The sequence below is a fragment of the Crocodylus siamensis genome, chromosome 1 (assembly GCF_052110815.1).
Source record: "Crocodylus siamensis isolate JL-2025a chromosome 1, ASM5211081v1, whole genome shotgun sequence".
Taxonomy (NCBI): Eukaryota; Metazoa; Chordata; order Crocodylia; family Crocodylidae; genus Crocodylus; species Crocodylus siamensis.
In genome coordinates, this window is record NC_143395.1 from 212,453,501 (window position 1) to 212,478,718 (window position 25,218).

Consider the following 25,218-nt stretch of genomic DNA (forward strand, 5'->3'; position numbering starts at 1 on the left):
TATTAAAAACCCAAGCAAATATTTCAGTCAGCAGAATTTCCCTTTTGATTCACAACTTCCCCATACCAAACCATGACACAATTTTACTTTTGCTCAGCATAGAGCTGTTTGAAACTTGATGTGCAAAAAGTGGAACCAAAACAGTGATTCCTTTCTGCCTCTCAGCTTAGAAGGGCATTTGTACACATAATGGAGTTTAATCCTCATTAAATTAAATTAAATAGGTTTATAAAATTTAAAAGTTTATTTTAGAACGTTTTGTTTGAACATAATGGCTGCATCTACACACCACGAGAGTTGTCCTTTAAGGTGCTGCAACTGTGTGTCTGTTTGAACAAGTGGGATTTCCTGCCACTTTAAAAGTCTTTTCAGTGCCTTAAAGGAAAACTGCTGGGACATAATTTAGTTTGCATTGCTGCCAATTACGTCGTCGCATCTATGGATTTGTTGCGTGTAAACACAAAAGCACTCAAAGACGTGTAATGAACCTCTTGTGATGCCTTGGATACCTGGCCAGGCAGTATCTGCGCAGCTGTGCATGGAGCTTTGTCTCATTTTAGGATGGCTATAGCCTCTCCCCCCTCACCCCCCCTCCACCTTGGACCCAGACCTACTGGTAGGATGTACAACATGGTGCGTGTTCAGCATAGTACAGCATCACAGCATGTCCACAAAAAAACTCTATAAAATTGACTCCTTTCTTAATGAAAATATTCTTCTGACTGTACTTGGCCCTTCCCCTCCACCACCATTAATATAATCAAATAATAAAATAGTTCCAAACCTGTATTACCTATATGTATATAATATAGCTCCAAAACTATATATATTAGTCCCAAACCCAGAAAAGAGCCTTGCCCTGCACTACCTCAAGTTTGAAGCAGTGTTTGAAGCAATGGTGTGTGCTATGTCTCAAGAGCTACCATTAACACTTCAAGGTCTAAGGCAGGCATCATTAACACTTCAAGGTCTAAGGCAGGCATCAAACAATCAAGACCTCTTGCAACAAGTGTCTGTATTCAACCCACACCCGGTTTTGTAATGGATCTTCATTAACACCCAGGCTACATTCATCCAGCTAACTGAGTATTGCAGACTCCTGTGCCCTGCTCTCCTCCCCTAACCTGCTATTTTTGATTTCGGCACCTCCCTCCCCTCATCTAACCAGAAGTGAATCAGTAATTCATTGCAAGAAAAGCAACTCTAGTATGCAAGCAACAGAGCAGGAGGCATAGGCAAGTGGCACTGTTTGGACAAAACAGTCAACCTAGATATATTTTCTTAGTTAAGCGTAATTTCAATATACAGCATACACGTATAACTTTGAGGTGTTCTGTACCTGTAGCTGTACTCCTCTTTGCATACAGATGTTGGCTCTGGAGAGCCAGGAGACAGAAGCCCTTTGTGAAGCTTTGCAACGTCACACTTTGTGAAACTTTGCAAAATTTCACATAAAAAGATGGTCAGCAACTATTGCAGTCCTCTGGCTTTCCAGATCTGGGCTCTGGGGAGTTGGTTTGATGATAAGAACCTTTACTAACCTCAGTGACCCATTGACCAGGCCCCTGGTGCCAGTGACCCCTGCCTGACCCTTCCCCTCCACCACCATCAAACATGCACACGCCTTCCCCATCCCTGGGATTTGCACAGAATGAAGGCTCTGTATGTATGACCTGGTCAAAGTACATTTGTAAGGCCAGGTCAAAGGACAGGGCTCATGTTTTACCTACACACAGTTTAGGCGCCCTGAGAAAAACAGATAGACAAAAGAAACAAAGTTTGCAGGATGGCACCAGCATGTCTGCGGTACAAAGCTTTTGCATCCAAAAGGGGGAACAGGGGGTGAAATGTTCCTTATTCCTATGGTTCTTGTGAAAAAGGTCTTGAAATGAAAGTTGTTACATTTGCCTGAGGTTTAGAAACGTGAAGAGTACTGCTCCTTAATAACAGTTACCTTGAATAATGCCTAACGGTTGGTTGCTTGTTTATGTAAGTTGGGCTTAATTATGTGCACCCCCATGACCCTTATAACACCCACCCGTGCAGCAGGAGGTGGATGCAGGTGACAAAGGTGGTAAATTTGCTACTGAGGGAGCATGCCCTGGCATGTTATCATGTTAGTGGTAACTTGTGCTGCTCCTTAAAATTACAATGGCCTTCCAGGAATCCCATGCACAGTGGACTACCTCAAGTATTTGAGTGCATTTCTGTTTGCACATAATGAATCCATGAACGTGACGCTTTAATTCATGACCCAAACTAAACTATGTCCGGATGAGGTTTACTTCAGTGCACCAGAAAGGCTTCTAAAGCACCAGGAAAGCCCATATGTGCAAATGGTAACACCACTGGAACACAAGAAAGGGCAAAAAATCATGAAGTGTACATGAGTCCAAAGAGGCAAAAAAGGCACTAATTCTCATAGAACATAACGTTTTTGCACCATGTCAAGGAATGAGAAAACTAAGACATTTCCTCCCAGCTCCTCTGCCCACCAAGTCTGCTCTGAAACTTGGCATCTCACTTGCTAACTTAATGATAGGCCCACAGAGTACCTGGTTTACTTAGTGCTGTAATGGATCTGGCTTGTGTAGCATTAAACTTCCTAAAACAAACCTGAAAAGATCAGTATTTTTAAATTTTATTGTATGGAAAATAATCTCTTTACAATCTGCAGTACTTTAATACTCCATTGTAAACAACAGTCAGTAGGCAACTGTTGATCCTCTGGATGATGGTGCACATGTAACACATCTAGTCATATGTCTAATGACTCCATTTGTGGCTGACAAGCCCAATTTGAGAGTAACAGAACTTGTTACAAGTTTCACAGATCCATATGTTGTCCGAGCTGGAGTCCAAGTTTACAGCATATGCTGCTTTCTTCTTTCTCATTTTGCCTCCATCCTTTGGATCAAAGGTGCTTCATGTTGAGTTGTACCTAGTGCCAGATGTTCCCTCCAGATTGGACAGGATTCTGTGTGCTCCTCCCAGCTCTCTACATTGATGTTGAACAATTTCATATTAGTTTTGTACACATTGTAGCCCCACCATAGAGGGTGACTCTTCTTTCTAGAGCTGTCTTGAACTTCGCTATACAAAATATTCTTGGGGATATGGTCTCTTGTTCTCCTGATGTAGCCAATCCCTTGCAACCTCTGCTTCTTGATAGTGGTTTCTAAACGGGCCAGTCCTGCGCACTCCAGTACCTCTGTGTTTGGTATTCTGTCTTTCCATTTCCCAACAGTTACCTTACCTTCAAAACATAACTTGTACTCAAAGGCATATTAAATTCAAACCGAGTAACAAATAAAATTGCCAAATATATCCTTCAACATAAATCCCATTGTTTTTCTCATCCTCTTAAAAAGTACACACTTTCTGTAAAAAACCCAAACCACAAGTATTTTAGGTGAAGAAACATTTTAAATGCCCTTTTTATGGGATTTAAGATGAAAGGGAAAAGTATATTTTCTAAATAGAAAACACAACATCTTATACACTAATACTTTTTTCATCATTCTATAGTAAAGTTAATACAGAGTCATTTGAAAGATAAAGGTAATCCACTAGTGCTCATCAGACACTCGTGGATTCATCCTTAATACATTAACTCAAAACCCTCTTCCTTTGTAGGATCCCAGCATCTCCCACACTTGCCACAGTGAAAGAAATTAGGAGCAACTTCTATAATGGAATAAAACTGGTCTGAACATGAAGAAGAGCCTGTTGTTGACTTTAACTGGGCTAAGATTGGGATGTTCAATCCAAACTGGTCAGTAGAATATGCCACTGCTTTTTAAAAAGTTATGCATTAAATGTAAGATACTAAAATAAATTAGCTATCCCACACATGAGAAAATAGGAAATGGGAGGAAAAAAGAATGAGACCTTTAAAGTGGCATTGCAGTTGACAAAAGGAAAATCCAGATTAAATGTACTTATATCCTTCACTGTTATGCTGGTGCTGTATGTGGGAATACAGTTTGAAATACCCTGGAATTCATATAATAAGTGCCTTTGCAACTAAGGAAATAAAAAGCAGCTTTTAAAAGACTGGTGAGCATAGATATGGAGTCAAGACCCAATGGAAATGAAATAAGCTCTCAGAAAAGCTGGCTTCATTGTTCAGAATTTCTTTAAAGGAGAAAAACATCTCAAGGCATGTTGGAGTAATGCTGGTTTATGATGACCTTTAAATGCATGTCATATTTAAATCAGACTGCATAGTTGTAATCCTTTACTGTTTGACACCTATTGTGGTTATCTGCAGCTGTGCAAATTTCATGTTAAATGCTACTATGCCAATTTGAAATTAAGCTGTACTGACTTTGAATAGGTGTAGAAATAAATGACTTACAAGATGCATGGCAGCGGGGAATTAGAACTGTTGCATACATCATCCTTTCAAATGTACCAGTGAAATAAAGCTGTACCAATGATTTCATTACCTAGTATCACAGATAGAATTGTATACCAGTGGACGATACCTTCTGAAGATATATACCTCCTCCCCCCACCAACACCACATATAGCTTGCCTATGGGACTTCTGCAGATTTAATCTTTCTCCTTATATCCCTTCACTGTCATTTCACCTTCACCGGTTGTCAACCTTTGGCAAAATGAGAGTATAACCAAGAGTGCTGCAGTGCCCATATGTCAATTTTTTGGCTGAAATCTAACTTTATAAGATATCAAACAAAATAAAAGTAAATAACAATAACAACCCCAAATAAAAAAACCCCAAAGCCCTGAACATGGCAGGAACTCTGAGAGATGTAGGGATGAGGGTAGCTTTATGAAAGATTTTAATTTTGAAGAACTAAAGCAGAGGAATGTGTTCTATATAGATGCTTTGATGCTCATGATGTTGGACCAGCCCGAATGTTTCGAGCTTTATAGGGTGGGTTTTCCTACTTTGACCTATTAGGCCTATGCTAAGCACTTTTTGAGAACTGCACCCATAGGTTCTTCTGTAATTGTCATCTATCAATGGCTCTCCCACATAAAAATTATCAGTGTGGCTTTGGTTGCCAGAAGTTGCTGCTTTCTTTAAACAAACTTTTTCAATTAAGGGAAATGCATAAATGCCAGCCAGTTTAGAAAATTTTTGCAAAAAAATTATATACTCAATTCAAGTCCAAATTTGAAGCAAAGCTTCCCTCAAAAGGATGGGAATGTATACATGAGAAAAAATAGTAGAAACATGATTCACTAAGATAGAGCACTACCAACAATGGAAAAAAGAATTTGGGGTCCTTAGACTCCCCGTGTTCTTGCAGTTTCCTGTGATATGCTTCTTTCACGAGGGCCTAGATCCAATTAATCCAACAAAACTAAATCAGAATGCAGTCATTTATAGTCTTGTACCAGAATCAAGTATTTAAAAAATGGCAACACCCACCCAAATATGCTTACGTATTTGTAACACTTGTGAAATAGAAAATATTAGGCTTCTCCACTGTTATTTGCCCAATGACTTGCTTATTAAGTTTATGTCAAGGGAGACTGATTAAAGCTCTATAGCATTCTTCAATCATGTGTTTTATGTTCTCTTTTAAAAACAAAACAAAACAACAACCTGCCTGGTATACACTTCGATTTTTTTTAATATATATATGCTGCTTTAGAATACTCGGCAATAGAGGCATTTTTACAATGCATTTACCGTAAAAATCACCAGCAGATTATTTTACATACTTTCAAAATAGCTCTGATGCAGACTTTTTGGTGATTTATCTAGAATGAGGGCTCAGATGACCAATACAGAACAATAAATTGCCAGAAACCTGGGATGACTAGAATGGTATTTACTTCCCATTCCATCTTGACAGTGATGTATGTCATCCAGCAGATTTCATAGAAAGCAGATGACTGATGCAGGGCTGGACTGTGATTCCTGCATGCAAGGTCAGTCTGCAGGCCGGATCCAGCACAGAGTCAATGCACAGGCATCATCTTGTGTGTGGAGTCACATCTTCCTCACCACAGGTCTCCCCAAAGGCCAGAAATTTGACAGTGAGGAGTGGTAGCAGAATTAACTGCCACGCTCTGAGAGCAATTAATGCTGCTATCGCTTTCCTGCCACCAAATTTCCAGGGAACCCTATGGGCCAAATGACATGTCTCTGTGGGCTGATTTCAGTCTATGGGCCAGAACTTTAACACCACTTAAAGCTTTCACAGACAAATTGGAGACAATTAATTCATGACCTGACTGTCCAACCAAACATGTTCCAGCAAAATATCCTGAGTAAAATTTTCAAGAGTATTTGAAGGTCAATTTATATCGCATAATGAAGTGCCACACTGAGATGCCCGAGGCATCTCTGAAACAGCTAGCTAAAGTATTGGAAGCAGGATAGTTGCATTCACTCAGCACTGTTTCCAGGACACTACCCTGCTTCTCAGCCAGGCGTCTACATGGCACAATGTTATGCTGTGTACAGATATTCAAGCTAGCTCTAAACAAGTAAGCTCTCATGTTGTTAAGTAGCATAACAGCCTTCTACTTCTCAGCAGAGCTAAATCTCAAGTGGCCATCATGCTACTGTGGCTAAATTGATTCCAGGACCTAAGCTACCTAACATATCTCTGTACTGCACTGCATAGACATATTTTAAATGAATATGGAGCCTAAATACTAAATCACTTCTGAACTTGGAGTTTAAGTCACTGAGACGTAGGTGCCTGAAAATAAAATTTAAGAATATAACTGTGATCTTCTAAAAAATGTAACCCTTCTTTCAGCTCCCCCCTCACTGTCTCTCAGTTCTGTGTGCGCATGTGTGTACATACAGAAATATCTGCTTAAAAATAAACATTTAAAAAAAAAAAAACAAATCAGGAAAAAGGGGCGAGGAAGACATAGGACATCAAGTCATTGACAAGCTAAACCATAATTCCCTGGATTGCTTGATGCAGGGTCTCAAAAACTCCGTTGTATATAAGATCAAGAAAAATGGAAAATGCTTGTGGTGACGATTGCTCCCTTGAGACCCTGCATGACAGTGGGGAAGAAGGTGTAGGGTTGTGGGCAGGCAGAGGGGAAGCGAGGCAAGGAAATCATGCTAATTTGGAAAATGTTTCTTAATTCTTTGAGAACAGAAAAGTATCACTATCCCCTGACTGGAGAATCAAGGTATTCAGTAAGTATTATCTTAGAGAAACAGTAATTTGCATACTCATGATTCTGCATTGCCACCCATCTGTGCTGAATACTGAAACATTGTGGTATGGGGTTCTTTTGAAACAGGTTGACAGTTGTGACAAGATGACTCCCATCTTTAAAATTATTTAAATTATTCCCCATTTTAAAGGACATTATGCTTAATTCTTTTCAAAGAGTATTTACCTACTTGTACATTGCCAGTGATGGAAAGTACTGGGAACTATCAACCTCAGTGCTTTGCACATTAGATACAGCATAAGCAGCATCAGTGCGACTTTTATGCTCTCTGGCCAATGCAGTCTTCAACCTAGGTGTATACAGAATATGTTCAATGAATGCTGTCCAGTCTACGAGCTGTTGAGCTAGCCTTAAAAACAAAGTGTCGACCTCTGTGAATAATCATGGCGTTTTCTAATATGCAAACAGCTGACCTTCACATACTGTCATATTTATCAATTGCCGTAATAATTATTAAGTGCTGCCATTCTAAATCATTTTCAGACCCGAAATCAAAGACTTGGTATCCCTTTACCGATTACCTCAGGATCTTGCAGCTCTGTGGACATCATATATAATTCTTGAGGGTGATGATGTAGGAAAGGAAGATAGTAAAGAGAAATTATTTGAAAAAAGAATTCTTATTGTTAAATAAAGGTTGTGCATTATATTCTTACATATCCCTGATATTTTTAGCTGAAGGTTGCAGTTTTTTCATAATTAAATAAATTCACAGAAATCAGTTTAGTCTGGTTGTATGCCATGAGAAAGAAGAGTTACTGTCCTCAGTCTTGGTTAGGGGCTGTCTGCCACTGTCACCTTTGTGAGGCTTCTGTGCTTTTAAATATCTTAATAAACTGATTCAATGCTTAAAAAATAAAAATACAGTACAAAAAATAAAATTATTTCTTGCTGAACATAGTGATTGCTCTTCAGTTCTCTTTATGTCAGGTTGACCACAAAGTTCTTGTCTCTGAGCATTTTCAAAAACCTTTGCTCAGCACTGATGTTGTGGTATTCATTCTAAAGGGGAGGGAGGAAACAAAAACAGATGAAAATGAAAACATTACTATAAGCAAAACAGATACTAACAATCGAATGGGTTATTTAGAGAGTGCTATAGTCAGAAATCCAACAATCAAATGTGTTATTTAGAGAGTGTTATAGTCAGAAATCTGTGGAAATAACTCATTTGTTAGGCTGGGTGGAATAGTTTCCCAAACTCTACTGCTACTGACCTGTAACAATGCCCTAGACTCTATTTTAAAGCAAATACTGCAAGAAAGAATCCCTCAGTAGCAGAGAGGTAGCCTGGATGACCATATACATACTTTCCATGACTCACTCCCAGGATTCTAAACTATGCTGCTGAGAAAAATTAATACACACACTCTTAGAATATTTCTTTTTAAAGAGGGTATCCAGAGAGCAATTTATTTTCAAAGCCCTACTTGATTCTCTTCTCCAGCCTGGAAGACAGAGGGGGGAAAGAAATGAACCCACTGGCAATGTCTCCTACTGTAAGGCCTGGGGATACGGAGAAGACTTTGGTGCTCCATTAAAAGAAATGGAGAACAAATTGAGCCCCTACGAATGCAGAAAGCTGAGGGGAGCAGTGAGACAGGGGGATACATGAAAAACTGGAAGAAAGTCACTGAAAATGGGCAAGACCCTTCCGCCATAGCTGGAGGAGAAGCAGGTCCCACACACAGTTAATCAATTATTTGCCCCCCTACCTCCACAGAATCATACATAGGCATAATTATACTTCATTGCTCCTCAAACAATTGACCACATTCCTCCTGTCTCTTTCTGTGGCTTTTCACCTTTTGATACCTTCCTACCTTTCTGTTTCTCTCCTCTCTCTCTGCATTGAGATTCAAGAACTTGTTTATGAAATTTGGCAGTTTTCCAAATTATGCAATTTTTGCCAGAAAAGCAGATTAGTGAAAATGTGAGCACTGCAGGCTACTGCTCAGAAAACTGTCTGTTGATATGCCACGATGACAGGAACACTGGGTTCTGGGAGCAAAACCAAAGCAAAACAGTGCAGGTAACAGACTAAAATTAATGCAAGAACTACAGAAGATGAAGCCATGATTATCTTTCAAACATTTATAATAATATTAAGCATTTATATATCCACTAGCCAATTAGCCCTCTTAACCCCATGTGAAGTAGACATGTATTAGTATTTCTGTTTTGCAGAGAGGAAAATTAAGGAAAAAATGAAGTGATTTGTTGAGGTCAAATCTTCACTCAATGGTAGCGCTAGAAATGGAACTCGGGACTTTTTCACCCCAATCCAAGTACATTCCTTCAGAACACTCTGCCTCCTAACTTATCAAAAGATGTATACTTTTTTCTTTAAACATTTCTGTAAAAAAAAAGAAAAAGAACAGTACATTACCTCAATCATTAGAGACATAGTCTCATTGCCATAATAGTGCAAAGAACTGTTTCTATCAGAGAAGTCGTACTTAAATCCTGCCAGGTGAACTTCATGGCAGAAGTGAAATGCCAAAGAAATGGCAATTAGTCCCGTTGTGGGATGCTTGGGTTTCTAAAAAAAAGAAAATAGGGACACACAAATTATAATTCTCATCTTGACAGACAACGAAAACCTGAAAATGAGGGTCTTAATAATAACAATTACCACTAATGACTCTGCAGTACCAACAGTTGGCAAAACTACTGGAAGTAGCTTGAAGCTTTTTTGGAGTAGAAGAATTTCAGAAAGAAAAAAATTACTTCATCTGAAGAAGAGGTTAGAGGGGAAATGTTTTATTTCTTACATCAAAAAACCCAGCAATAAATATCCACTTATCTTACAAGATATCACTTCATGCAAAGAGTATCTAGTGATTAACTGCACTGCTACCAGAAATGAAGTTTTAAATTAAGTGTATTACCAAAGCTGTCTTATTACTATATGTCCTATCAACTATTACATGGCTAGTTCATATCCATTTCAAAGCATGCAAACACTAAAGCAGTTCAGTCAAAGTTAAGCTACGGCATAACTGTTCTGGTGCAGCACAGCCAGAACACTCAGCTCCCAGGCCTTTGGGAACAAAATTGGTCCACACGGTAGCAAACAATTCTTCACAGGAAGGGAGATAGACTGGATAATGTAACTACTTTTTCTCCTCTCCCAGTTCAATGCCTCTAGAACAAGCTGGATTCAGTTCACTGAATCCAACACACCATCATGTAGCACATCATAGTGGCATATTTTGATTCCTTGAACATTTGGTTGAGGGTAAGAATTGACCAACCCCCACCCCACTTTTTCTGCTTTATAAGATCAGAACTAATGGTAATTTCTTTGAGAGGATATCACAATTATTTAATCACCTTTGGGGATTTTTACATCTTTATAAGAATCACAGTGTACCTTGTAAATAATATTAACCAACCACATGCAGAGTATTTGGCTGAGAGGCCCCACAGATTACCAAGATAGAGTTCTCCCTTTGAATATCTAGGGCATGAGTTCAGTGGTGTGATCCTAACCCCTGCTTGCTATCTACCTCTCATGTTGCCCACACCATGTGACACAACTGTCACAATGTTCTGAGGAGGACCCAGACAGATATGACAGGAATGCTGCAAATCAGGACTGAGGTGACCCAAAAGGTGTCTGGCAAATATTCCACAGAATTCACTGAGTTCTGTTTGGTGCTCTTTGCTTTTGACTTTTATGGGCAGGAAATCCAACTAAGATCAGCATATTGTTAAAGCATAAATCATATACTGTCATGCATGTAAAATGCTCTCACTTCCCAGATATACATGAGGGAAATGAAGAACTGGTATAACTCAGCTGTACAAAGAGCAATCCTTCCATAAGTAAAACTTTCCTGTGGACTTTACCTAGCTACAAATTTTGTCAGTTAAATGGCAAGGCTTAGAATCTGACCTCCACCGTAACAATGCTCAGGAAATTCTTGAGAGATTCTAGACTTTGTTAACAAAGTCCGCTGAAATCAAGACATTTAATGGGAAAAGATATGTAGCCTCTGGGTGACCTGTAATAATTTTGCTTTACTGTTGGCAAGGCAGTCATGTAGAGAGAACACACATGGTTTCAAAAATGGTGTTCCCAGAACTGAGCTAACATTGAGGGTGACACTGATAAACAAACTTGGAACATTCAAATAGAAAAAGAGGAAATGCAATGATGGCTTAATGGAAAATTCAAAGCTAGTTCAACATGAACACCAACAAAAGAAGGACTAAAAAACTGGACAGTTAGAGCCCAGATCACTCCCTGTTGTGGAGGTACGGAGGGAAGAGGGCCTGTCTGTGGGACAGAACACTCCAGGGGAAGTCACCAAAGACTTGTCCTTGGACCATTTTGTCAGAGATGAAGGGTACATATGTTTACTGTCTTAGAAATCAAGTCTGTGTTCAGACCCAATGGAACCTTCTGGGATCCATGGAAGACATGGGCCTTTTGTGCAGATCTGGGTCTCCATATCACCTCCAAGATATCACCCACATTTGTTTAATTGGAGCACGTCTTCACCAGTGCTTCAGCTATTGCTTCTTTCCCTGAGCCTTGTGGGGAAGGATGGGTACGGCAAGGGAGGGGATTTTCTATCATGAAGAGTATAAGGCTGTAACAGGGGCTGACTGGAAGCCCCAGTTACGGACAGCAGAAGCTGGCCAAATCAGGAGGAAACTTACTTGAGCACAAGGGAGTCACGAGGCCACTGGTGCACCCAGAAAATGGGTCTGGAAACAAACCCCGGGGAGAAGACATACTTCCAGGGGCACGTGGTCATGTGCCAGGGGGAGCTCGCCCCCACTGGCTCAGAACACTGACAAGTAGCAAAAGGGAGAGCTGTAAGATGGCCAGATATCAGTGTGGGAGGGAACTTTTGAGTGCCTGCCACTCAAAGGGCCTGAGCAGGCAGAAAAGGCAGCCTGCAGGTGGCCACACTCCTCAATCAGGAGTTGCATGGCCAGCAAGAGACTACCTGATTGGGGAAGAGGGCTCAGTTGCTAGAAATAAGAGCAGGCTTGATCAGTAAAGCCAGCAGCAGTTGCTGCAAACAGCTGGAGGCAGAACACCGCCTGTTTGGAACTGCTGCTCAGGAACACCCAGAGGACAGGGTAGGAACTATGCGGAGAGCAGGAGGGTCCTGGTGCTGGGGAATGACCTAAAACTACATCCTGCTGGGGTTTGATGGTGTGGTGGGGCTGCTTCTGGCAGGGAAACTTCCAGGAAATGCCACACCTGTGCTTCCTCAGTGAAGGGCGAGTATGGGGTGCCAAAAAGCCTAAGCCCCCACTGCCTTGTGGTTTACCCTGTGGAGGGGAAAACACCCCCCAACAGAAAAGCATTGCATGGGGCCTGAGGCAGGGTCCAGGTAAGTCGACAGATGCCCAAGGCCCAAAGGGGCTTAATGCCCAGAAGGGTCCAGGTATGTTGACAGATGCCTGAGGCCTGACTAGCTCAAGGCTGAGTTAGGAGGGCCCAGGTAAGTCATCAGATGCCTGATGCCCAGAGGCCCTAATGATGGGTTAGAGTTGTAGGGACCCTGCTGCCGTGTCGAGTAGGGCCTAAGACAGTCCGAAGGGCTGCACAGGTGCTGACTAGGCTAGCCACACCTGACAGCAATGGAGAGTAGGACCTGAAACCAATCTGAAGGGCTGCACAGAAGCTGACTAGGGTAGCTGGAGCAGAAGCCCCAGTGAGGGGCAGGAGTTAAAGGCCCAGGCACGTCCAAAGATGCCGAAGGCCTAGTTGGACCAGAGGCCACAGCAGCACAGAGAGGTGCCCGGGGAAGTAGTGGAAAATCTGGGTGCCCTCTGTGAGGCAAGGGACACAGTATAAGGGGAGTTTTGAAGCTGTGTAATATCTCGGCCTCTTGAAGGCTCAGATCGAGTGAAAACATTTACCCTTAGCATTGGGCTTTAAAATGGGCAGCCTCCTACTTTCAAAATAAACAACTTGTTATTTACATCAAGGTGTGGCAGGAGTGTGTAGGTGGGCAGACTGTCCAGACAGGGAGGTAGGCCAGCATGGTATTTGGCCCTGACAGTTACCCTGTTACAGTCGGCCTTCTGACAGAGAGGGGAAAATACAGCAGAGCCAGGAAGCTGTATGGTCTACATGGAGGTGCAGGGCCCAGATGCCCAAGCCAGGGTGTGAGAAGTGAGACCGGGATTCAAGGAGGATCTGAATGGAGGCAGAAGAGAGAGATATGTGAAGTGGGGTGCCGGGATAGTAAGGGCAGGGCCAACAGTACAGTGGATGGGAGGAGATGAGTGCCATATCTCGAGGCACCTGATGACTGCACTGTGATTGTAAATGCAGGGTGAAAGTACGTTACTGCATGAGAAGGGAATGAGCTCATCAGGGGATTGATTTGGGAAAGAAGGAATGAATGAATTTATGGGTATTAATCAAGAAATGAGAAGCAGATGAATTTGTAGATGTTTATGTTGAGAAATAAGTGAATTAATTTACAGACATTCTGAATGAATTTATATGACTGATTAAGCAATAAGTTAATTGATTGGTGGATATTCTGGAGGAATCTGAATGATCAGTTGAGAGATAAGAGTGACTTAATCCATAGATATTTGTTTAGTGGAATAAGGAATGAGTGAGGTCGAATGATGAATTGAGAAACCCAAAGGAGACCAAGACAGACTTAAAGTGGAAACATGAACATGTGACTGGTGTGAGTCATACACCACAGACTTGAGAGGAAAGGGGCAGGGTGTACGGAAAGTGAAGTTCTGTAAAAGAATAGGCAGTCCAGCAAAACAGACTGTCTACCTGAGAGCCAAACCTCCCCAAGAGAATTGGAACAAGGCTTGGTGAGTGAGCGAGGGGACAGGGCAGAGAATGGACACGTTCCAAGAGAGTGGTGGCTTAAGAATTCTTGCCTGCTCATAAAAGCCCATGGACTTTTTGTGCGGGGTTCAAGGATCTTCAGGCTCTCATCTCTACCTGCTCCTTTTTCTCCCACTTGACATCTTATAACTGTTTTGTCACACACTGCAGGTGTTTCCAAAGCAGCCAGTTGAACTACCATGCCCAGACTATGATTTGACGTGGGAGAAAATGCAAGAGGAGCAGATACATTTTTTTTTTCGTGAAAGTCAAACCTGCTTTGTAAGGGCAATTAAGAAGGTCAAATTAGACAAATGTGGTAGCTGATTTACAAAGGATACCTGTGAATAATATCCAAGGAGTGTCAGCTGCACTTTCAAGATAAAGCAGTCCATGTAACAGCTGTGATCTCCTGGTAAATAGCCTCATTTTCTGCACCTGACATTACATTTGCCTGGGCTGCCTCTGTAGTATTTTGGCTATACAGAAAAGATCTACATGTTAAAATCTACATTTCCCTCAGGGCATTCTTTAGTAGGAAACTAACAATTTTTATACATATAAATGACAGCCTGGTCCATCTAAAACATTCTGTGTATCCATTTACAAATAAGGCCACTAGACATTGCCATTTTCACTAGAATGTCAAATGGCTACTGGAAAAGTAGAATTTGAAAAATTTCCTTATGGCAGGACAGCACCCCAAATTTAAAATGACCATATTTTATTGCACACCACATGTACCTTTCCCCAATAAATCAGCTCTCCAAAACTGAAGCGAGTGTCCGCAGTGTGGAAGCTGATTTTCTGTGCTGGGACAGAGGCATGGACATATTATAAAATTCCTTTCCCCCTGACAGCCTCATAGGGAAGGAGCAAAGTTCATCCTTCAGAGTCACAGCTATGTGTTAACTCTTTCACAGCTGCTGCAGAGTCGGCAGTAGCCTTTGGTTGAGCAGCTAACCCAGGGGTGAGCAAAACACAGCCTGTGGGCCAGATCTGGCCTGCTAACTGATTGAATCTGGCCTGTAGGTGGGCACCTGCCAACTGACTGGATCTGGCTCATGGCTGCCCCTGCAGTGCTCCACATAGGGCCAAGCCCTGTCCAGTCCCACCAGGGGCAGCCTGCACCATGCTCGTGTCTGCACCTGCTGGAAGATCCAGCCCCAGCCAGCATGCACAGCTTCCTGGTGGGGCTGGCTCTGGTGCAACTGCAGTCACCCAGGTGCTGCTCATTCCCCTCTTCCTCCAGCAGCTCATCCCCTTCCTCCTGTTCTGCAGCACCACATCAGGCAGCAGGTAATGCAGGGAAGCCATGGGGATGTGTGCCCAGCAGCAGATGCCCAGCCAAGTGGGGAGGAGGGAAGGTGCAGCCAAGGGGCTCTTGCCCAAGTGCATGGGGCTCCAGTTCCAGGCTGCCTTCCACCCACTCCACCCACCTGGTATTATGAGCAGTTACCTGTGGGCAGTCAAGTGAGTGGATGGCCACTGGGAGCTGGAGCCCTCTGCACTGAGGCAGGAGCCACCTGGCTGCAGTTCCCCCCTGTCTGGCTGGGCATATGCTGCCCAACATGCATCTCCATGGCTTCCCTATACTGCCTGCTGGCAGAGTGAACCAGCAGGGGCAGGTGGAGTAGGAATCACTGGAAGCAGGGCGGAGTAAAGCAGTGTCCAGCCAGCTGCAGCTGCACTGGGAACAGCCCCACCAGAAAGCTGTCCACGCTGGCTGGGGCTGCAGCCATTGGTAGGCATAGGCAGGGTTCGGTCCCATGTGGTGTGCTGTGGGGACCATCATGGGCTGGATGGGGGGGGGCACACACCATACCTGTACCTACACTTGCCCTGGAGTGCTCTGCTACATGCACACCCTGTCCTCCACTCCCACCCCCAGCCAGCCCCACAAACATGTGCATAACCACTCTGCCCTAACCCCTGCACCAACACCCCCCTACTCTCCTACAGCTCCCCCCACACACAATATACAAAAGTAGACCTTAGTTTAAACTATCATGGAATCCCCTCTGTATACACTACTCAAAAAATATATATAAATCAGGACAAAAAATAGTTTTGTGATATTAAATTTAAAGATGTTATATAGTAGATATTTGATTTTTAGTATTTGATTTGTTTTTTTATCTATAATTTGGTAAAATTATACCTTCTGAAATATTTTGTGTGTGCAGCCCTTGACAGCTCACCAAAACTCGTTAAGTGGCCCTCCAGCCAAAATAATTGCTCATCACTGAGCTAACCACTGCTGGCAATTCACTAGTGACTGTGAGAAGGTTATCACTTTAATTTTTGCCTGAGCAGCACAGGTCAGGATTCAGCCCTGTAGCCAGGATCCCCTGCAGTCAGAATTCAGTCGTGAATCCAGAAAAATATTTTTTTCTTCACTCTGCTTTCCCAAAACAAAAGTGTGTATCTTATTTAAGGGCTTGCAGTATGTGACAAAATACAGTACAGGTTTCCTTTGCCAACCACTGGGGTTAGCTTCCTGAAAGTTCCTGTCGTTGGCAAAACAAAAGGCTTATGGGAAAAAATGGCAAGTGGCAGGCTGATGCGTGGCCATGGAAAACCATGGTTACTCAAAACTATATACCGTGGTAGCCAAAATGGTATATAGAATATTAAGCATGGATACTCAAAACTGTGGCTGGGAAAACCATGGTTGGTGAGGGAAACCTGTACTCACTTTACATTGTGCTTAAATCATGCATCCAAATTTTGGCCTGGTTTAGCAATACTCTGCATTGCTCAGTCCGATGTATAAGAGATGAAACCTTTCTAATGCCACTGGCTATGATGCGTTCAGTCTGCATTGCAGACAACATGCATTTTAGAAAAGTTTTAAGCAATTTAAATACACCCTCCCCTCCCCCATTTTTCATATTTCTTCTGCCCAAAAAGCTTTAGAGCCATGGATCTTACCAGGAAAAAAGGAAAACAAACAGAGGTTTTTGCAAATTCTGCATAATTATCTAGGTAGCTTTTCCCTATCATGCCTGGAAGGTGTGATATAGTATCAAGAAACCTTTTGGAGCTGAAGGGTATCCTATGTCCCACTGAAAAGCTAGGGTAAAAGCAATGGCATAATACTTTTTCTCTAGTCGTATGATAATGTTTTGTGTTCAGTCATGAGATGAAGTATAATGCTTCCTATCTAGTCATGAGATCTTAAAACCATAATTTATCTAGGGTAGAATATTATTTTGTTCCAGTGGCTAATGAAGTCACCCCATAGTTATTACCAGAACATTTTTATAACCCTTCTGTACTCAAACACTTTTGTCTCTGTAGATACATACTCAATGAATACATATGCACAAATGGAGCGTCTTCACTCTATGATTAAATGTATTTTCATCAGTTAGCTAATGCTGTTGGGCTCACCAGTTAACACATGTTAAAAGTACAATTTACCTTGTCTACACTAGAATTTTAGTATGTGCCAATTAAGATGCCTTAACTAAACTATTAAATTATCCGTTTTTCTCTAGTAAAGACAAGACCACATAGTACAAAGTATGGACAGTACCTACATTAAAATATCATAAAGAAGTACTTGACAGTTAAGAGATTTAGTCTCGCCTACAGAAATTTTCAACACACCAAACCAAGATTCCTATTTAAAAAAAATATATATATAATGCAAATCTAAGTGCTTCAATATAGTTAAATACAACAAAAAAATGATGGTAACCATTTCCTATAGTCTGCAAATGAATAAAATGTTAACAACAAAAATACCTACTTCCTTTCTGAAATATCTTGTAGGGAAATGAAGCCATTCATGTGCAGTTTTTCTGATAATACTAGGATCAAGTATCCTGATTTGGTTAGTCTTGTATATCATGTTCAAGGCTGGTTTTTTCCAAAAACTTTTAGCATTCTGCAATAGTCAAATACATATTTAGAGTTAGCATTAGGAAAGCTATGAAAGCAAAATTGACTAACTATGAAATGAAAGCTGGGGGCACAGTGATTCAGTGGGAGTACTGTATGAAAAGCTGAAGTGGAGGTGACAGGAGATGAAATGATGAGAGTGAGAAATGCTTCCTGGAAACCAAGATCAAAAACTAAATTGGTTTAGTTCAACCACTTGTTTTAGGTCAAGGACTGATTAGCTGTGGGAAAAGAAAACAACACTGATCTGAGTTTACAGTGGGGTCAGTAAGAACCGTAACCTGATTAACTAGGAGAGCTGCTGCTTTTCCTAGCTGGGGGAAGTAATAGAAGGTGAACATTCCCTTCTCCAGCCATCCAGCTCTGATTTACATTTAATCAAAATGACCTAAATTCACAGACTGTGCAAATCTAGGCCCTGCTGTTTGCTCCCACAGACTACTGGGAGGGATATGCTTTTCCTCGACTAAGCATTCAAATACAGATACCGCTTACTTTGGTATAAGTCAGGAATCATGCTAAAAAGTCCACAGAGTTAAATTAAGATTTTTTTTTAATAAATGAAATTAGTGGAACCATTATGACCATGTAGTCCATCTTCTTGTATAATCCAGTAATTATAGAATTACACTGCCCTCCATCTATGACACCACAACTCCCTTTAAAGCAATTATCATATACCCTATTAAAAAAATCTCTCCTTGAATCTGTAGTGTACTTATTCCTTGATATAAAGTATGAATCAAAAGAATTCTCATTTATTACATTTTACAGGGGGAGCAGAGAACAGATGGTGATGAACACTTACGGAAATCCAAGATCACATGCATAGATTACAAGCGATGTACAATTGTGCAGGAAGGAACTGGAGTGCATGATGAGAGTATTCTAAAAATCTACGTGACAGCTAGAATCAACCCAAGTCATACATTTTGCCCCATGGAAATTTCTGATGTCCTGTTGATTTCAGTTATGCTGATTTATACCAGCTAATGGTCTGAATTATAATATTTTCCAAAGTTTTTCTTCAGGTGCGGGTTGCTGTCCAACTATACTGCAGAAATGCAGCAAACACAGAAATGCAGCAAACACTATGCTCACACCAGCAGGAAGCTCCTGTAGACCATCAGTTCTATTTCCTAAAGATATCTGTTCCACTCCTTTGATTTGTTACAGCATGTTATATCTGAGATGATTAGGAAAAGCATGGTACACATGCTCAGCTATGACAGGCAGTCAGGACAATTTGACAAAACACAATAAATAAATAAAACTTACTACTTTCTCACCACCCAGTAAGCTCCAGAGCCACTTTAAATCATGTGGTTTGAAAACGACAAGAACAACAGTAGTATTAGGATCGTAGTGAATTGGGTCTGAAAAAACAGACTCTGGATAAAAAAGTCGGAAATCTGTCTTTCTCCCAACATCATCTTCATACCCTATTATGGGACCATTATTCATTCTGTGGAGGGTAAAAAGAGATATTAAGGGCATCGTCATAAATCCATTGTGTGCTATGGCTGTCATGTCTAGAATTCTGCAGGGCAAATGGCATAGCTGTAGAGTAAACAGCATGACTTGTATTCATACTAAATTAATGGGAGAGAGACAGTTTGGTGATGGGGTCCTGGGCTGATAATTTACCACAGGGACTTCAAACTTACAAACTGTTTTTGTCAAACTGTTCAAAATAAAAGTGCAATATTGCCTAACTTGCAGCCTTATCTCCCACTGACTTTGGCCCCTAAAGACATGATTAGCCAGGATCCTGGTTTTTCCTGATTAAAAAAAATAATTAAAAAATCACAAATTCTTTGATAAAAAAATCGCAAATTCTTTGATAAAAAATCCAAAATCTGTGAGATCCCCACCCCCGGCCCTGCTAGTGCCCCTCACTCCCCCCCCCCCAATCTTCCCAATCCTGCTCATGCCCCTTACTCCCCCCACAACAGCACCCCAGCCCCACCACACAGATAAACACACAGACATACACCCCCGCCCCCAAAAGCTAGGTGTGTGTGGGGAGACGGGGGGAAAGTAAGGGGTTGGGAGCACAGACTGAGAATGTGGGGAGGAGTGCATCTCTGTGCCTGCTCTTAGGGTGGGGGGGCAAGAGCAGGGGTGCCTCGCTGTGGGCTACACATGGGGTGCCTCGCTGTGGGCTACACATGGGGTGCCCAGCCAAGGAGCGGGGGAAGCTGGCTGTGGTCTGAGGAAGCAAGGATGTGTTGGGGAAAGACATGGAGTGCCTGCCAGCCAGCAGGCATTCTTGGTGGGGTTTCCCCAACACTTGCCCCTCAGCCCAGGCGCACAGGTGGGCAGGCAGGGAGAGGGGGGGAAGAGAATGCACCCCTGGGCCACAGTGGTGGAGGGGGACTGCGAGCCCCCCATCTCAGCTCACTCTGTGGCCACTCCCAGGAGCAGGGCCAGGGGGGCGAGGGCAGCAGTGCCCTTCTGCAGGCCACACACTGCTGCCCAGCCAGGGGTGGAGGAGGAGGGGGAACTTGCACGTGGCAGCCACTGCCACCACTGCTGCACCTCGCGCCACTGGCCTGCGACATGGGGTGGGGCGCATGGGACATGGGGTGCAGTGGCAGCCTCTGCTCCCTCCTGGCTGGGCGGGCATGTGCAGCTTGCACAAGGGCACTGCTGCCCTCACCCCCCTGGCCCTGCTCTGCGCAAGTGGCATGGGGCACGGTGGTGACAGTGCAGTGACGCTGGCACACAGTGGCCACCATACCACTGCTGGAGGCTGCCACTGCACTGTCATCTGCAGCTGCCCCCACACCACACCTTTGCTCACGCAGAGGTGGCCACCAGCACCACAGCACCACCACCGCTATGCCCCGTGCTGCTTGCCCAGAGCACAGGTGAAGGCAGCAGTGCCCCTCTGCAGGCCTCACATGCCTGCTTGGCTGGGGGTGGGGGTTCAGGTTTGCATGCAGCACCCACCACTGTACCCCACATCCCATGCAGCTTTCCCGCTGCCAGCCGCAGGCAAGCTACGTGCAAGCTCCCCCTTCCCCCCGGCTGGCCAGCACACATATAGCCTGCAAAGGGGCACTGCTGCCCTCATCTCCCCGGCTCTGCTCCTGGGAGTGGGCACAGAGTGAGCTCAGGTGGGGGGCTAGCAGTACCCCTTGCCCCTCCGCCCTGTTCCCTCCCATCTCCCCGCCTGCCCGGGCTGAGGGAGGAGAAATTGTTGGGGAAAGCCCCACCAGGAGTGCTTGCCTGCTAGCAGGCACTCCATGTCTTCCCCCTGGCTACCTCAGTCCCCAGCCAGCTTCCCCTCCCACCCCACCCCGCAACCCCCAAGTCCCACTTACCTCCAGGAACAAAGAAGACTGATCCTCTTCCTGCAGCAGCTTTCAGTAAGTGATTGCATAAGGTCCTGCCCTTTCTCCCTCTTCCTCCCCCTCCAGGCAGGACTGGGGCTTTCCTGCCCCTTTTGCAAACATTACTTGCAGGCTGGAACTCAGCCAGCCTGCAGAATTCTTTCCAAAAGGGGGAAATCCATGAGTTTCCCTGCTAAAAGGGAAAATCTGCATTTTCTCCAATTAAAATGGGAAGTCTGGGGTTTTCTCCATTCTTCTGTGGGAACCAGAAAACCCGGATCCCTGGTGATCAGCCTATCCCATACTCACGTGGCTCCTGAAACACACTGAAAGCACCCTAAGAAGGTCCACGTTACAGTTACATGTATCTAAATGTTGGGTGCAGTTTATGTTCTTCTGTGGCTTGCTGCTGTTAAGGTTCAGATTATGTCTGTTCACCTAGTTTTAAACTAATCTAGTTATATGCAACCTTTCCTCTCTTAGAACATGCTGAAGGACTGCTGCTTTGAGAGTCACAGTTAAAAGAAAGATGGTCAGGTGGGATATTGGGGACTGTCTTCTGCCCTGATCCGTGTCAGCAGAAGCAGTATGAATTGCATTCTCACTTTCTGTGGTTTGTACCTGTTCTGCCTTCCTTTGGAACAATCTGGCACCCTCATCTGTAAATAACATTTCCCCTCTTCCTTGAAATCCAATGTTTCCATGAAATCACTGCTTTGAAAAAAGATGATCCCTTCCCACACCATTTCATACACCCTCTGAAACTTCATCACATTTCTCAGAGTTATTTTTGTAAGTTCCTAGGCACTAAGCTTCATCAAGTGCTTTCAATATTTTTTCATCAAGAAACTATACAGATGGTTCCTGCATTCAAGGGAACAGTCTGTAGTGATACGGGGCCATTCATTTTTGACCCCAGAAGAAGAGCAAACTTAAAAAAATGTATATGCTGTGGTATCTATTATGACTTTAAATCTTTACTGATATTAAAAATCTCCCCAGGGACTTAGCTCATCACTAGCAGAAACGAAGTAACACCACAGTAACCCAAACCTGTTCTTTCCCTCCCCACCTTTTTTGGCGGGGGTTACTGTGCTGTTACTTCCTTTCTGCTAGTCCTCTTGTCTCACGTCTTTTGTTTTCTGTCTGTTTTCTACCTTTGTGCCTTTTTTCTTGCTCTTAGTACTTAGGACACTTTCTGTCAGAGCTTTTAGAGCAGTCTTTCCCCAGCCCCACCACCTCTACTTCAAATGCCTCGTCACAAGTTAGTTCTTCCAGGAATTCTGCAGCTCTCCTTCCCACCAGTATCATCTCCTGGGGCCTCTTTCCCTGAATTCCTGCCCTGTGTCTGGTTTTGTGCTTCCCAGGGTCCAATCTTAAACATTTGTTCCCAATCTAATTATCCCTGAGTAGTGGACCTTATTTGAAATTGAGAGCCTCTGTTAAGGCCTGCATTTATCAAAACCTGAATCTGTTTAATCATTTAACTAAAAATAATATGCTGTTATCAATATGCAAGGAAATCTAGAGCAAGATAATGAAGTGAACCTGAAATTCATAGTAGAGGGAAGCAGTACTCATCTGTTACTACCTTTGCCAAAGACTAAGCCACTGTGCTGTATATTGCAACAGTGCTGGGCAAATAGGAACATAAACTATGTTTATTTGCCCTAAAGAGATCACAATCTAATGTACTTTCCAAATATTTGCTATAAGTTTATTCTTGAAAAGAAAGCACCATGTAAGTTAAATTAAAAGAATAATTAAAACATCATTTTTATCCACACTGGATTTCAGATATTGTGGAAAAACTGTTCACTCTTACACTGATTAAATATGGAATGGGCTTTGCATATTATATGTTGGCAATATTTTGTCTGTGTGAATAAAATATCCCCTTGCGTTATCATTCACTGCTGCCCTTGGCTGTCACAGGGACACTCAGTCTCTCTCATAAGAGCTTCCTATACTTGTCTCCACCCTCCCAGGGTTGGTTCTTTTGGTGCCTTTTACCTGATTTACTCTGGCAAGCTGATAAACTTCATGAGCTTACCATCAAGGATAGGGTTGCCAGTAGCAAAACTGAGCACTGTTCAATTTAGATTTTCCCCAAAGACAAATGATTTTTTTCATCCTTACAGATGACTGCAGCGGCCAAAAGAAAGTAACATTTTGGCACTTGCTAGTTGCTCGGACATTTTGAGACTAGTTGTCACACACCAGAAAGTTACAAGCTTTGGCCATATACTCTATTTTAGCAGAGATGGGGGACTCAGGACGGGGAAGCACAGCAACAGCATGTGCCCTGCTGCTGTGCAACTGCTGGTGATGGTGTCCAGCTTGCAAAAGAGGGCATGACATATTCTGTAAGCAACAACATACTTCATCAGATTTTATAAAACCTTACGTATCCCTGAATTAGCCTATAAGGTACCCCTTCATCCTGCCTTCTACAATTTATGTTCATTAAACACACAATAAAATATCATACAATTTACTGTTTGAAATCAGGAGTATCCAAGCAACCATGTTGTTAAATCAAAGGTTTCAGCTATTTTCATTTATAACCACTGAACTATTCAGGGGGAACTTTGTCATAAATGAGAAAAGAATACAGCTTACCTTATTACTACATGATAGGAGTTAATTTTTTCCCCTAGTGTCTTGTTTCGAAGCACTCCTCCATTACCAACAACAATGCACTTTTTACAGGGCTCACTGTTGGACAGATATTAAAGATTTATACATTTCAAAACAAGATGAGTTTATGATTTTTCATTTAAGTTTGTTCCTGTCTCATGAATGCTTAGTTTCAGAAAAACAGTGTCCTGGGGTGGGATTAACTGTTCAGATCTCACTGTTTGGTTCAGTATGTAGCCATTAGCATCCAAAGCTATATTAGACATTCCATATCATATTACAAACATTCCTAACTCTAGCTGACAGTTTCTGAATTAATACAAAGCTTTGAAACAATTACTTTTTTTTTTTGTTTGTTTTTTATAGAACACTGCACTTATAGAGATCATATTTCACCTGCAAATTGCAAAGAAATTTGCATAGATGGTTCTTGGGATTTGCACAACACCTACTCCAAGGCACTCCCTTACCCACAAAGGATGAATGAATCGTGAGTGATTCATAAGTATTAGGAAAGCCTAAGATGAGTCAGGATTCCTGCAGGTTATAACAAAAATTCATTATATGCGAGGTAAATTCACTCTTATGCGATTTCTGTGGTAGAAGCCCGCAGTCAGCTGCTTTGTGCAGTGCACTGTGGGAGTGATGTGCACCAACATACAGTCTTCTGTGTGGATCTGTACTCCTTGCTCGTTGTCTGTGACACATTTCTGTACCTGCCATCCCCATTATGATAGTGTCCTGTGCTTGTGTGTACCATCTGCTGTTGGTGAGTCCCAAAACTGTCTTGTAAACGTGGTAGAAATGGGTCTGGGCGTCAGTACAGTCGAGGTCTTGGAAGGTATCCCTATTTGTTACATTGTAAAGTGGGTTCCCTTTACACAAATTTGAGTTATGCACCGTTTTCCAGGAATGAATGTACAGCATAAAGCGAGGGAAACCTGTACTAAATCAGGACACGTGAAACAAAAATCAGTGCTATGACCTTCAGGACTTCCTCAAGAGATCATTGTGGTCACATGTCAAAATAAATTCTGGCCTGCAGGCTTCTCAGCAATAGCTCTGTGGCCACATCTGTACTAAAACATACCCTTTCTTTACCAACAGATTCTTGCTTATCCTGTTGAAGGGCTAAAAGATCATTACACAGGTGCCTAACAAAATTAAACTGGAAGTGAGAAGGAAAGGGCTAGAATACCACTCCAGGTGAATTCAAGAGTTTTTCTTACAGAGCCTAAATTCTTATTAAAGAAAAAGGCAAAGTTTTCATTCCTGATGATTTTACGGGGAAATTTCCTGAGTGTGAACT

At 42.6% G+C, this 25,218-nt stretch overlaps 1 protein-coding gene across 4 annotated transcripts in view; it reads right to left on the reverse strand.

The window, feature by feature from the left end:
* Positions 1-2,625: 2,625 nt before the first annotated feature.
* Positions 2,626-25,218, reverse strand: part of ST3GAL6 (ST3 beta-galactoside alpha-2,3-sialyltransferase 6) — a 73,017-nt gene continuing 50,424 nt past the window's right edge. For 3 of the 4 annotated variants that reach the window (XM_090056004.1, XM_090056007.1, XM_090056015.1), the window contains 5 exons: positions 23,892-23,987; positions 19,210-19,396; positions 17,780-17,917; positions 9,580-9,732; positions 2,626-8,192 (listed from right to left, as the gene is read on the reverse strand). In XM_090056004.1, coding sequence (XP_089912130.1) covers positions 8,112-8,192; positions 9,580-9,732; positions 17,780-17,917; positions 19,210-19,396; positions 23,892-23,987 — 655 coding nt within the window. In that variant the 3' untranslated portion in view covers positions 2,626-8,111. Of the gene's footprint in view, positions 8,193-9,579; positions 9,733-14,356; positions 14,502-17,779; positions 17,918-19,209; positions 19,397-23,891; positions 23,988-25,218 lie in introns of those variants that run through there. The other variant, XM_090056023.1, reaches the window with a different exon arrangement.